Source organism: Bactrocera latifrons, unplaced genomic scaffold, assembly GCF_001853355.1.
Source record: "Bactrocera latifrons isolate USDA-ARS-PBARC rearing strain unplaced genomic scaffold, ASM185335v1 scaffold_45, whole genome shotgun sequence".
Taxonomy (NCBI): Eukaryota; Metazoa; Arthropoda; class Insecta; order Diptera; family Tephritidae; genus Bactrocera; species Bactrocera latifrons.
In genome coordinates, this window is record NW_017537101.1 from 1382516 (window position 1) to 1397909 (window position 15394).

Genomic DNA, 15394 nt, shown 5'->3' on the forward strand with positions numbered 1-15394 from the left:
CTCCGCAAGGCTATTCAGCCTCTCCCTACACTCCTGCACCAGAAGCGACCTGATCTCGTAAGAGGAGATCGCCTTCAGCGCCGCTTGACTATCGCTTAGAATAGCTATACGCTCATTGCGATAGTTGCGATGGAGGTTTATTTCTAGGCACCGGCTTATAACATACACCTCTGCCTGAAAAATGCTCGGGAACTCCCCCATGGATACTGGGAGCCTAGTGCGTGGGCCCACAATCCCTGCGCCAATTCCCTCCGACATTTTAGAGCCATCTGTGTACCACCTTATARTACTGTTCCTCAACAACCGCTCGAGGTTGGAGTCGTTCCACTCCTCTTTGCTGCCGAGAGTGACCTTAAACCTCTTCCTTAGGTTTACCTTTTTAGTAGTACTATCCCTCGGGAGGAGGACCAGTGGTAGCTTGCCACTTATCTTCTCCATCCTCCGGGATGAAACTATTTTTCCTTTTCCCCACCCCTCTGCCGTTATTTGCAGAAGAGTCTGTTTGGCTACCAAACCGATGACCAGATGAAGCGGAGTAAGTTCAAGGAGAACCTCCAGTGCCGCCGTTGGACAGGTTTGTAATGGTTACTACAAGAGTTGGTTCGATTCTGTTGGTTGATTCAAGTGTTGGCACCTTATTTTTCAATATGAGTCGAAAAAATAATTTTCGTTTAATATCTACATTCATCTTTTATAACTTAGCTTTCGTGTTTCCCCTATGTTCGACATAATGTGTCGTATTACAAAGGTTTTTAAATATTATTTCTAAGGTTGAGGCTTTTCGGTATACGAATATTAAATATGTATGGTTTTTGCTATCACTATGATCTATTTTGAACTATTCTTCTTTCTATTTGCTTCTTCTTCTAAATGTTTGCTATCTTAACCTCAATAACAAATCTACATGGCACAATTACAACTAACATCACTCATCACAACGGTGCGGACACGAAACACAAATGTTTTGCAAATGAAATGAAATCGTTACACACCAAAATTCAACTTCTAATCACTGGCCGAATCTAACGCGCCGAAAAATATTTGTCTCTATTTGTAACCTCAACAAACGACGTACTAAATGACTAACATAAGTGCCGCTAAACCACAATGACAACAAATTAACAATTATCATGAAATTGGCGTGCCAAATAATCATTACCTTGTTCATATTCAATAACCCCTGGACTGAATGCACATAACGTCACCAACATACTTATGTACAACCTAAATATACCGGCGTGGGTGTGCGGTTTTAGGTCCTCCAAAGTCGTAATGTTTTACTGCGTAATAAATTGCTTGGCAATTTCAAATTGGATGTGGCCACAGTTTGGCATCATACAGGTAAACATAAATAACTGTGTAAGCGATGTATAAATATCGGTAGAACAAAGTACCTTCTAGAGATAAGACTCTTACTTTGGCATTGCACTTGATACCTAAGGGTTTATGGATTTAGGTGTCTTTTTTTCATATTAATTATTAAGTATACAGAAATTCAAAAATCAAAATTATATACTACTATAGCTGATTTTAGTATAGATATTATCGTCATATTGGAATTTATTTTTTACAAACCCATCGATTTGATTCGATTCCGATCCTGTTCATCAATTTTGTTATACGTTTCGCTTCTAACAATGTTTACGGAATGAACTTGTTTTTACTTCTGTAACTCACTTAAGAAAGCTGTTTTAAATTTGGAAGCAAACGAGCTTATCGATATTAAATCCAAGCACATCGATTTATTACTGTTCCGAATATTAGATGAGCATCAAAATCCATAAGTTTTTTAAGCTTAACTGAATTATGTATAGAAGAAAATCAACACATTTCGAATTATTTTCTAAAATGGAAATTTAATTTTTATTAACATTTTGTAAAGTGCCGTACTTATATTTTATTTCACTATATATTTAAATTGTTTAATTTGTATATAAAATGACATTCACTCATGACACATAGGTTAGTTTAGATAACTGAAATATCCACATGGCGGGGGGATCACACATAGACTGTTATGTACAGTCCTTTTTGAAGACAGACGAAAAATTTCTATAGTTTAGTATCAGCAGTCTGTAAACAAAACTCTGTTCCTATCACAAATCTTCTTAGGTGCTTTATTTTCCCCTGAATGTCTAAAAGTATAAAACCGAGTTGATTTTGCCAGTTAGAACTCGTACAACTATTGTAAGGTGGACTTTGCTGAAATAGAAGATTTCGCGAGAACTCTTACAATTTACGCTGGGTCAGAAGGAGATTGCACAGCTGCTAGTAATGAAGTTTAAATTGCCCTTCACTAGTCTTACAGACAACAGCGTTAATCCGGATAAATTGTGCACTTAATCAGATCCAAATTTGTTGGTGACAGACGACAGCTATGCGAGTTTGAAACTCTCGTAAACAGCTGATTGTGGTTTTTGTAATATTTTCAATGAAGAATGATAGAAGATAAACATTGCAGCTGTTAGCCAACCAATTTTTACAAAAACATTTTTTATTACAAAAACATATCGACACGTTATTTTTAAAACTGCATCATAATATAACATCATAACATACAAATTCTTGTTTTATAATTGAAAATTAAAAAAAACAGCCGTCAGTCAATGGTGCCAATGAAAATGCAGTTAGCTCTATAAAATTTTTAGGACTAAATGGGAGTTAGCAAGGGCGTTATTCTCACTAACTCCTTAATTAATCCGGATTAACGCTGACGTCTGTCAATGCTACTAAGCGCACAGTCGGCGAGTTCAATGCTAATACCTAAACCTTTATAACAACCAATTCTGCTTGGAAGAAGGAGTGGACAGGAAGCCTAAACTGGGCTGATAGATAGTTTCCGACAGTATATTCCATCTGTTGGTTCCCACCTTGCAACGGATTTCTTAAAAGCGACTTATAAATGTACGAAGTATTATAACTTTGTGATTATGTGGATGGTAAAGAATTTACTGCTAGATTGTTTTAATGCCTATTAAATCCTTTGGCAAGCATTAACCGTATTTGATAGCTGTCAATCGTATTATATACATACGTATGACATCGTGATGTGATATGATACCTGACACTCAAACATCGAAACATTCCCTTGCATGTATCAATTATTGATTGTATAGTAATAAATGCAGTAAATAGTTCCATTACCCCTGTCAACCAACAAATGCTCAGGGCATTCTCAAATGTCACTTGACATAATTGTTCTTTTGAATGTCCATAGCACACACTTGTTGCAATAAAAAGCATACAGGCATACATTGAGTTCAAAATTTCGACATTTGCATGGAAGTTTTCGTACTTTTTGGTTTAAGTATGGTAGTGCGTGGCGGAAACCAGGCAAATTGTTTTGACGGTTATGCACGCCTGTAGTCAAATCAAGTTTCGCCTTTCCGTTAGTCAACAATTCAATGAGTGAAACTTTAGGCGCATCTGAGGACAAAGCTTTGCATCGCATACATGCATAAAATTTAAATTGAACCCAAAGGTTGACAAAGACCAAAAAAAGTGGAAGGAGGCAGAATGTATAAATGCTATTAACTCACTGTAGTAAACTAGCTTGTAGGGAATTTACATATAAATGGCACCACCAGCTAACTCAATGGGCATACTCAGCCCGAAATCTATTTGCTACATTTCGATTAGTAAGATACTAGTCTGAAACCAGTTCAAATTTAATAAAGGAGAAACCTATTCATTGTGGACCAAACCATTAAGTTTAATTAACAATATTAAATGGTTTCAACGAGTGTTTGTTGAAAAACTGGTAATTTCCAATTAGTTAAAATTTCGTAATTTGACATAGAGTTTTTAGTTTTTTATACCTTAGTATTTTATGATAAACTAACCACCTTTAATTATGATTCAACCAAAATTTAATCTTCTCTTAATGTTGTGTTTACTATTATTTACAAAGCAATAGTGATGCTTTTTTTTACGAAACTTCACTATAATTGGCGCTAAAGCAGCGTTGCTAATTATATTAAACTAGAGGATCCGGCCACGCGTTGCTGTCATATACATTTTGTACTATTATTCATATCATAAACTATTCAATACTTCGACAATTTTATTTAAAGGCAAAAACGTTTTTGGATATAAGAATCCAAGGGTTTGAACCTAGGGTTTAATTTTGAATATGTGCATGCAAATTTCATTAGATAAATAAATAACGAATTTAAGGCTCTTTTATCAATGTCTGGTTACCAGCCTTTCTGTCCAGTTAATAAAAATTATTGCTTAATAGAGCATTCATTTAACAGAGTGTTCATTTAATAGAGCTTTCACTGTATTTTTTATTTATTGATTGTTTTTATTATCCCATCTTCTAAGTTGGGTCGAATTGGTCACACTGTGCTAAATTTTGCTAAAATCGCTTCAGTAGTTTAGGCGCCCATCGTGGACAAACAACGTGACTCTTGATTTTTATATATTAATTTACAATTAATTTGCTTCGTAAATTGATACAATTCTTCTTGTACGTTAAAGTATTGCGAAATTGGGTGGTTTGGTGAATTAATCCAATTAACAGTGTTTAAGGAATATTAAGTGTGTTTGAGGAATTAGGTTTCGTTTTGCACATATTATTCATTTTTTTTTACTATGAAAACTTTTTAAAGTTAAAAAGCAGTCATATTTACAATCTCACAATTACAGTCTCACAATTTTTACACTTTAAAGTAACACTTCTATATCACTTAAATATTATCTAAATGTTTGCATGTTTTTTACCACTAAATTTTTCTTTCTACTTGTTTATTAAAATATCTAAACTGAACGCCTGTAATATTTACGTCTATGGGGACTAATTTTTTCTGGTACAATGCTTTCTGCAGATCATCAATTCTACCACAAATGGGCTTTACTTACCGATCCCGATGATTTTTATAGTGGTCCGAAAGGTTATCTGAAATGTGACATTGGTATTATTGGCAAAGGTGATACCGTAAAGGTGCCTCAAAAATCAGAAAAGGATCCTGACGACATCGAAGCGTAAGTATTATCGGCAATTACATTAATCACAATTAAAATCGGAAACCTCAAAATCATTCTAATTCACTGCTAATACAAACCCATTATGTAATATGAATCATTTTGAACACCAGACCAGATCAGTTTTGGTACTTTGCGATACCAGATCAAACTCAGTTACTAGTTGACGCGAATTTCTACAGACTCTGTTTCTTCACTCTCGATACCTCTTCCAGTGTATCATGCCGTGGAGACCCCAGTTGCTTACAGCGAACTCTGGACAAGTGCGCAAGAGATTATCGTTTCCTTGGTGCTTTGCTTTAGAGATTTTCTGCAATCTTCTCGATCTGTCAGCCATAATCTGCTGGCGTGTCGCCACCAGGCAGAGACCAGTTAGTACTCCGATCATGTTCCTAGAGTTCTTGCTATAGTATGCCAGCAGGAATTTTGTATACTTTTGATATACTGTTTTACAAATGACTTTTGCAGTTATGCACTGAAGGAGCTCGTTTCATCGGATTTTTACTTTCTTTACCATGCATCTATCGTAGTATAGAAAGTACATGGGTTTCCCAATGTTGATCACGTTTTCGCCTGCTAATTGACACTATTTTTAGCTCGTTCACTATTTCAACTGCCTTTGTGGCCTTGATGTTAGCTGTACATTATTCCTGACAATCCCCAATCCCATCAACTATTTCATTGCCCTCGACGCCTTTGTGACCTGGCACGCAGTAAAAGTGAAGTTACTTGCTTTAGCAACACTTTCCACTGCTGCCACCCAAGACAATTCTGCCTTGATTGCTGCTTGGCTGTCTACGTAGCTGTTGACTCCCTATTACTCGATTAAATATTTAAAAATTTGTCTGTTGTCCATTTTAAAGATATGTATGTATATATAATAATTGTAATTGTTTTCCAACCAGTAATCTACTGCTCCCAGTTGGCGTACCTATTGAGCGTCAACGTGCTAAGTTTATTGTGAAAATATACCGTGCCGACGGTCTACCGCGCATGAATTCTTCGCTTATGGCCAATGTAAAAAAAGCTTTTACGGGCGAGGCGAAAGATTTGGTGAGCCCTTATGTGCAGGTCTCCTTCGCTGGGCTAATGGTAAGTTGTTCGAAGATGAAGCTGAGAGGCATACTTAATTAGATTTGTTGTTATCCAAAGGGCAAGACGACAGTTAAGAAAAATGCTTACGCACCTGTTTGGAATGAACAACTAGTATTCACCGAAATGTTTCCGCCACTGTGTCAGCGTATTAAGGTGGGTTAGACCAATCAATCACTAAAGCTTAATCCGTGTATAAGTTATTACGATATCTCACTGATCTTATTTTAGATTCAACTGCGCGATGCCGATCCAATGAAACCGGCCATTATTGGCACACATTACATTGATCTTAAACAGATTTCGAACGACGGTGATAGAGGGTTTCTTCCCACCTTCGGACCTTCGTTCATACATCTATATGGTTCCACACGTGATTACACGCTGCTCGATCAACATTCGAACTTAAACACTGGCTTGGGTGAGGGTGTCAGCTACCGCGCACGTCTGCTACTCGCCATACGCACTGAAATAACGGACAACGTGGAAATGACAACGGAGAAGAATGTCGAACTGGAACCAGCATATCCGATTTCAGAGTCCTCCTACTCACGCAATGAAGAATTCTTTCTTTTTGGTTCTATTATAGAGGCTTCAATGCTAGATAAGAAAGTTAGCGACAAGACGGTTTTCTTCGAACTTAGTATGGGTAATGCAGGTAATTCTTTAGATGGGCATAATGAAAGCTTCTCTACGGCCACTGAGGATGGTGAGGATGGCTGTGTGCTGGAAACGGTCGATACGACATCTTTCAGCAGCGTCACAAACGCTTGCAAGCCTATCAGTCATGATAAGTCACATTACTATTTGCCTTATTGGGACTATAAGCCATGCATGGACGTGCGCTGCACACTTCCAGATCTAAGACGGCGTATGTATAATAGTAACATGTTATCGAAAATGTCCGAGAAATTGGTAAGTTTAACCAAAAGCAACAAAGGGAAAATAAATGTGAAAGAGCCCTTAATGACTTGCAGGAGGAGGGTTTGGTGAAGACGAAAAAGCTGATAGAAGATGAAGACGTGAAGGCGGAAGTGCGCTTACGCACCACACTTGAAGATCTCGCCTCAGCCTGTGCTCGATATCTAAGCATAACGAAGGCGAATGCTGTTGGACCGGGTAGTGGTAAAACGAAGCTAGACAAGGAACGCATGAAACTGTGCCAGAATGAAATCGTGAGTACTTCTTTCAAAAAGTAATCTAAAATTATATATAAAATCACACGTATATATCTGATTTACTGAATTTAGGAAAATCTGGGCAACTTGGCACGCAATCTTCGCGCACTGGTGACTCGTAGTTCACTCAAAGAGCGTTTTAAAACAGCACTGACGTTCCAACAAAAGCTTAAATTTCTTATCGACGATGTAGGTCAAAATATTCTATTCTACCTCTGATATGTTAATACTGTTACATTTATACTTTATTACTTCTCAGCCGCAACACTCGTTACCGGACATTTTCATTTGGCTCATCGCCAATGGCAAACGATATGCTTACCATCGCATGTCAGCTCGCGATTTAATTTACTCTAATATCGAGGAGGAAAGTGGAGTGCATTGTGCTAAAATACAGTCCATCTTCTTGAGATTACCTGGCAAACAGTCCATAGGTCCAGCCAGCTGGTTTATACAGGCCAAACTTTCTATTTATCTCTGGTTAGGCATTGTAAGTCATAAAGGACATTTCTTTGAGGGTCTACCCATCGGCTATGATCTGTCGCATGAGTTGCGCAATGCGGAAAGGCCTGGCGCTATGGCACCGAATAATATACATTATCTTGAAAAATCTGTAAGTTAGATTTAAAACAAATTTAGACTTTTAACAATTTATGTCTTATTCCGCAGACATTTCAACTACGCGCCCATATTTATCAGGCACGTTCTCTAATTGGTTCGGATGCGTCTGGACTCAGTGACCCTTATGCCACTGTATATATCACAGAATTCGCTAAGACAACGCAAGTCATCGAGGAAACATTGAGTCCTACATGGGATGAATTACTGGTTTTTGACGAAATTCTTGTTTTCGGCAGCAAAGATGAAATCAAGAAAGATCCACCCACAATTATTATCGAGATTTACGATCAAGATAAAGTTGGCAAATCTGAATTTATTGGACGCGCCATTGCGAAACCACGTGTAAAACTACGGGAGAATCCCTACACCACACCAACGCTAGAATGGTTTGATATTATCCGGGGTCATGAGAATGCTGGCGAATTATTAGCAGCTTTTGAAATGCTCGAAATTGGCTCCACTGATATGCCACGCCTAACAGAACCAAAGCAACTACCGAGTGGTCAACAAGTGGAGAAGTTGAAAGAGAAAAATGCGCCACCGCCACCAGGTACCATTTTACCGGTGCCGAAGGAAGTGCGTCCGCATTTGGCGAAATTCAAACTAGAAGTGTTGTTCTGGGGCTTACGTGATCTCAAGCGTGTACACTTGATGTCAGTTGACAAGCCCCGTATTGATGTGGAGTGTTCCGGCAAAATTCTGAGTTCCAATATTATACAGAATGCAAAGAAGAATCCGAATTTCCCAAGTATGCTGAAATCCATTGAGTTAGAACTACCACTGGAAGAAACGTATGCACCACCAATAACTATACGTTGCGTGGATTGTCGCTCGTTCGGTAGATATACTTTGGTAGGGACACATCAAATTACATCGATGCACCGCTACATTTATAAGCCCCCGCCAAAGGAAGACATCACTAAATATAAAACAATGGGTGGACAGATTATACTTTCAGCACCGCTTAATGAGGAGGGTTTGAGTAATCTCGTTGACGGTTTCAATATGCAAGCAATGATTGCGGCCAATGCGCATCAGGCGAACATGAAAGACTTTTATGGAAATCGTCGTTCATCCTGTGATCAATTTACCCTCTACGGTGCCGCCTGCGTTACAAAATTGTTAACAAACTTTTAAGTGTTTTTCCAAACAATCACTAATTATATTTCCTTTAGGGCCAAGAAGCAAGCATCAAAGAAAAGATCAGCGCAAATAAATAATGCAAATGAGATAATGATCGATCAGGATCATGATGATCAGCTTAGCCGTGATTGGTGGACTAAGTATTTTTGGTCCTATGAACGGCTTATCGATTTGACGAAAACGGAAAAATCACACGCCTCCGAAAAATTTCTAGCCCCGCCCGCTAACGCCACTACTACCAATGTACAGAAATTTGGCATCAAAGGAGCCAAGTTGGTGCAGAAGCTGAGCCCAAAAGGAATGACTGCTTTATCGCGGGATAAGCATGACCCCAATAGTGAAAAGGTATCTCCAAACCAGCAGACTAATAGGAACAATATGAATACGACAGCTATGTGTCAGGTAAGTTATAATAAATTCGGTGCGAGAATATTACGCCTACGAAAACTTTTAGATCTACCCCAATGAACTGGAGGCTCAACTAGAATACAATTACTTCCGCGAATGGCTTCATTCCTTTCCACTTTACCGTGGAAAGAAGACGGGCGATTCCGCCGAGGACGACAATCGCACTGTTGGATTCTTTAAAGGTGCCATAAAAGTGTACAAACTACCGCCACCAAAAGGCACTGAACTGCCTATACCGAATTTACCCACAAATGATCCACTTCATGTACTTGTACGTATTTATATAATAAAAGGAACCGACTTACACCCAATGGACTTAAATGGGAAAGCAGATCCTTACGTTGTGTTACAATTGGGTAATAAGAGAATATCAGACAAGGAGAACTATGTTAGCAAACAACTCAACCCGATATTCGGAAAGTGTTTTGAAGTAGAAGCAATCTTTCCGCAAGATTCAATGCTTACGGTGCAAATATTGGACTGGGATTTAGTGGGATCTGATGATCTGATTGGCGAAACGAGAATCGATTTAGAGAATCGCTATTATAGTAAGCATCGAGCAACTTGCGGGTTAGCGCTGAGATATGAAGTGTAAGTGAGAACTATTCGTTTAAAGCGTTTATTGACTGTGGTTTTTCAATCCCTCAGATGTGGATACAATCAATGGCGCGATCCCATGAAACCCACACAGATACTCTCAAAGCTGTGCAAAGAAAACAAATTAGACACCCCACATTACTTTCAAGATCGGGTAGCCATTGGCAAATACTGCATGACCTTTTCTGATGAGGAGGTAATAGCATGGAATGGACCGACAACTTGTAGAAATCGTGACGAACATCTGGCGCTTGCGGTGCTGCACAGATGGAGTGAAATACCAAAAGTGGGTTGCAAGGTAAGCAGGGGATATAAAGAACCAAACTATGCCGCTAAAGAAAGCGTTTGTTTTATATGAAGTCTAATTTGCAATTGTAATCTACCTCTTTTCTAAAAAGATTGTGCCCGAGCATATAGAATCACGACCTCTCTACAATCCCGAAAAGCCCGGTATTGAGCAGGGTAAGATCGAAATGTGGGTCGATATGTTTCCCATGGATATGCCCTTACCAGGTCCACCTGTGGATATATCACCGCGTAAGCCAAAGGAGTACGAATTGCGAGTCGTGATATGGAATACCGACGATGTTGTACTGGAAGATGATGCTTTCTTCACAGGAGAAAAAATGTCAGATATTTATGTAAAAGGGTATGTAACTATTTGTGGTTTTTAACAACAAATTCATTTTAGATTAAACCTTTTTTATGTCACAGTTGGCTTACGGGGCCACAAGATATGCAAGCAACAGATATACATTATCGTTCACTTACTGGTGAGGGCAATTTCAATTGGCGTTTCATATTTCCATTCGAGTATCTGGCGGCAGAAGAACGCATTGTACTCTCTAGGCGCGAGTCACTATTCAGTTGGGATGAAACAGAGGTCAAAATACCAGCGCGTCTCGAACTACAAGTATGGGATGCGGATCACTTTTCAGCTGATGATTTCCTTGGTATTTAACAACTGCACAAATTAACGTTTTCTTTCATTAATGAAATAATTTTAACAGGTGCGATTTCATTTAATCTGAATCGTTTTCCACGTGGCGCAAAGACCTCCAAACTATGTACACTGGACATGCTTAAATCAGACACTACATTGCCCACCGTGAATATATTCAAGCAAAAACGTGTGCGCGGCTGGTGGCCGTTCTATGTGAAGAAACAGAATGAAGAAATGGAGCTAACTGGCAAGGTGGAAGCTGAGTTCCATTTGCTAACAAAGGAAGAAGCCGAACAGAATCCAGCCGGTTATGGACGCAGCGAGCCGGACCCACTAGAGAAACCAAAGTAAACTTTTTTTATTGCAACACATTGCACATAATTCTAATTAATTTTCTGCTTTTTCCGCTTACAGCCGCCCAGATGCTTCCTTCATGTGGTTCCTAAATCCGCTCAAATCTATACGCTACATTGTCTGGCATAATTACAAATGGGCCATACTAAAGGCGCTGCTTATATTTGCCATTTTCTTCTTCTTAATTCTCTTCGTTTATTCGGTGCCTGGATATTCGGTAAAGCGGTTGCTAGGCGCCTAAAGGGAAGCAAAGCGCCAGTGTTGAATGCTTCAAATCAATCAAAATTGTTAAGGTTATTATTTTCATTTTTATTTTCATGTTCTAACTCGAAAATTGCGGATACAAAGTATTTTTTTATTGTTTAAATTTTTGTTCGGGAAAGTTTGCCAAAGTAATAGTACGAAAATGTCGTAATCTCTTTTGCTGTAAATCCAGAATTTATACATATGGAATGTAGTGGCTAGCTTTCCTGCCAAAGAAGGAAAAGCAGGTTTTTAAACCAAGGCAGCCAATTGGCTCATAAATTCGTGAACAAACTCAGCTGATTTGCTTTTCTTTTTGTAAGTTAAGGCAATGTTTTCGCTCGCCATATTTTATTCGGAAGAGATGTTCGCAAAAGATGTGAGTTAGAGTAAGGAAGGTAATGAATAACGGAAGGAAGATAAGGAAGGTAATACTTGCAGCATATTTGGAAGATTTCTTAAACCTAATTTTATTCGCATTATAGGGTAGGAGTTTTCAAGATCCATTCAGCGTGTAGGCTATAATTTTCAATATAGTATACGTAGAAAATATAAGGTAATTGAAAATGAAATACTTAAGTTCCATAAAAAACAAAACTTTCATAGGAAGATGTGTCTAATAAGAAGTGCTCATGCAGCAATGGTACGCTGTACCTGATTTTACTTGTAGTGTCAATCATATCAGTAAAATTAGTTAGAATAAATTGCAGAATGACTTATGAATAAATGTTTCAGGGTTTTCGATAAGTGTGATGAACAGAATGTACAAAGAATTAGCAAATTTTGAGGGATATATATTCTATATTTTGTGATGCATTTGTACACAGGGAACGAGCGGGATCCAGTGCGATTGTGCGATCGTGAAACAAATCGGATAAGGTAGTTAAAAGCCTAGTATTCAAACCATAACTTAGCGTGTTGTACTTACGAATTTTACAGAAAACTAGCAACAATATACCCTAAAACAATCAAACTTATATACACCCACACAAATACATTCTACTTACGTACTTGTGCTCGTTTTACGAAATATTTTGCTATAACTAAAAAATTTAAATTGAAAAAATGTGAGCTAATTTACGCAACAAAGTGTTGTTGCATGAATGAAAAATAAATGTAAAAGCGCATATAAAAACTAAGAACTTAAGGACGTAAGCAATGAGTTGTGTTTATTAAATTGCTCAATTGTGCTTATAAAAGAAATCTTTAAAATCGTTATTATATTTACTACGTACGATTTACGATTTACCATTTAATAGTACACTAGAAAATCTTGTATATTGTGCACTTGACATTGTTTTGCTCAACATCATCATTTATTAATAAATATTTATTAAATATATATACATATTAATAAYAATTAATTAATAAAAAGTCGTTCACATCCAAAATTGTCTATGTTTTATTAAAAATATGGAAATGCAGAATATTGGACAATTTCTTTCCATTTTTTCCGGCTTCGAAAAATTTTGTTCTATAATAATACTATACATATGTATGTACATGGAGGAAGTAGTTGTCATGGCATAAATTAACAAGCTAACAAATATAAATATACATATAATAAATATAATATATATAAAAATAATATAAATAATAATTACGTAACTATATTTGGTAATCACCTTAAGGCATACATCACTAAATTCAACGCTAATTTAATWTACAATAATACTATCAATACACATACGTATTAAAGAATGTAGGAAGCGAGATTGCGGTCGCTTGGGAGGCATTTACAAGTCTACACTTAACATAAAACTCTGGCACATTTATTTCATTTGCGTTGCATTAACTTTAAACTGAGCATTAATAAAACCGATTTAAATTTATAGTTAAATTCAAAAGTAAGCTACCCACTCGGGTATTTTATATATAAAATTATATGGTCAGCTGAAGTGCAAAGCAGCATATCATCAAAATAAACGAAATTGCTTTATTTTGTTGCTTACGATTTACTACATCATATTACATATACGTAGCATTTAATTTCCAGCTTGCACTGTCAGTTATAACCAATATATAACTAATGTATAACCAATGTATAACCAATATATAATCATTTTATAACCAAAACTGAAATTTTGTTCAATATGAGTTGTGCTTTCGCCTGTAAACTAACGAAAAGTGATGTTACGTTATTTTGCATTTTAGGTGACGATATAAAAAGCAGATTTAAAAAAATATTTAGCAACAATATACATTTACATATATACAACGGTACTTGACCGCAACTCATAAATGTGTCGTTTGCATGTTACGTCGCGTGATTAAACGTCCCGCGTTCGGAAAAAAGCGAAAGTGTTTCGGAAAATTAAACACCCTCGGTATTATTCTTATTACATAATCCGGCAACAGGCAAGCAATAACTGTGATTATAGTAAACAGCCAAACGGGTAGCGAACAAAGCAATTTGTTATATGCCCAATAGATATCGGTGTCGTAGTCGCTGTAAAGAATAGAGTAAAGTGGTCATTATTTAAAATAATTTTTGTTAAAATTTATTTCCCTACAGAAAAAAAATCATAGCGGAATGAAAACCATTGGAAAGAGAAGATGGGTGATACAAGTAGGGGTACTTATTTCAATAGCCTTTTTTTGACAGATCATGCGTGAGTCGAACTGTTAAGTGATGCGGTATTTTCTAGCATTTTATGATAGAAGGACTTATGCTTTAACAATGCTCACAAATCGTTTAGCTTTTTATGAAAATACACGTTCTGTAAAGAATGTGCTTCGCGATGCGCTTAACTTACGGTCAAGATAATCGGCCTATTCAAAGTACTATTTGCAACATCATACCCTATGTTGACACACAGCATTAATTATTGAATAATATTTGATCGAATAGATCACGTCCAACACGCAACAAAAAACTTCAACAGGCGTAGCTGAGAGTGTACACGGAGACTGTGGATAGTCAATTCGGCGCCGTTCGCAGCAACTCTGACTGACGTATGGAACGACTGGGCGCATTTTACGTCGAGATCTTAAATTGATAGCATACAAAATACAGCTTGTGCAAGAACTGAAGCTGCTCGACCTTCCCAAGGGACATGGTTTATCTCTATGGGCTCTTAATAAGTGAACAAGATGACCTTCTTAGATCATTTCTTGTTCAATAGCAAAACAAGCTAAATTTCCGCATTTGGGACGAAGAGCAATCTGAAGAGATTTTAGAGCATCAAGAAAGTACAACGATTTGATGTGGTTTGTGGGCCGGGAAAGCAATCGGTATATATTCCTTCAAAATGGATGCCGTTGAGAACGTAACCGTCTATGGCGACCGTTGTCACGAAATGATAACGAACTATTTAATGCCTGAAATTGAAGCTCGTGATCGCGGCGACATTTAGTTTCAACAAAACGGCGTCACTTTCGACACATCACGATTTATTAAGAGGAGACTTCGGTGGGCATATAATTTCTGGACCGGTCGATCTACCACCAAGATCTTGTGATATCACACCGTTAGACTTTTTCCTTTGGGGATGTGGTAAGCAAAAAAAAAAAATATATGCGGAGCAAAACCTCACCAGCCATTTACCATTTACAAACCTCACCGTCAATTACCAGTCGAAAAGCTCTAACGAGTCATCGAAAATTGGACTCAACGAATGGACCATCTGAAACGTAGGAACATTTCATATAGATTATCTTCAAAAAAGTAAATACCAAAGAATGTTTCTTCGAATGATAATAAACATTTTCCTTAAATTTCAAGTTTCTGCGTTTTTTATACTCTCGCAACAAAGTTGCTAAAGAGAGTATTATAGTTTTGTTCACATAACGGTTGTTTGTAAGTCCTAAAACTAAAAGAGTCAGATAT

General features: G+C 37.3%; 2 protein-coding genes across 9 annotated transcripts in view; one reads left to right on the forward strand and one right to left on the reverse strand.

Moving 5' to 3' along the window:
* Positions 1-11864, forward strand: part of LOC108973020 (otoferlin-like) — a 78307-nt gene extending 66443 nt beyond the window's left edge. The window contains exons 11-25 of the mRNA XM_018940008.1: positions 4830-4986; positions 5892-6078; positions 6139-6234; positions 6310-6993; positions 7056-7253; positions 7329-7445; positions 7516-7869; positions 7926-8998; positions 9053-9422; positions 9475-10019; positions 10077-10323; positions 10424-10674; positions 10740-10978; positions 11036-11315; positions 11383-11864. Coding sequence (XP_018795553.1) covers positions 4830-4986; positions 5892-6078; positions 6139-6234; positions 6310-6993; positions 7056-7253; positions 7329-7445; positions 7516-7869; positions 7926-8998; positions 9053-9422; positions 9475-10019; positions 10077-10323; positions 10424-10674; positions 10740-10978; positions 11036-11315; positions 11383-11563 — 4979 coding nt within the window. The 3' untranslated portion in view covers positions 11564-11864. The remainder of the gene's footprint in view (positions 1-4829; positions 4987-5891; positions 6079-6138; positions 6235-6309; positions 6994-7055; positions 7254-7328; positions 7446-7515; positions 7870-7925; positions 8999-9052; positions 9423-9474; positions 10020-10076; positions 10324-10423; positions 10675-10739; positions 10979-11035; positions 11316-11382) is intronic.
* A 1029-nt stretch (positions 11865-12893) lies between these two features.
* Positions 12894-15394, reverse strand: part of LOC108973041 (probable phospholipid-transporting ATPase IF) — a 36177-nt gene continuing 33676 nt past the window's right edge. For all 8 annotated transcript variants that reach the window (XM_018940040.1, XM_018940039.1, XM_018940036.1 and 5 more), the window contains one exon: positions 12894-14014. In XM_018940040.1, coding sequence (XP_018795585.1) covers positions 13801-14014 — 214 coding nt within the window. In that variant the 3' untranslated portion in view covers positions 12894-13800. The remainder of the gene's footprint in view (positions 14015-15394) is intronic.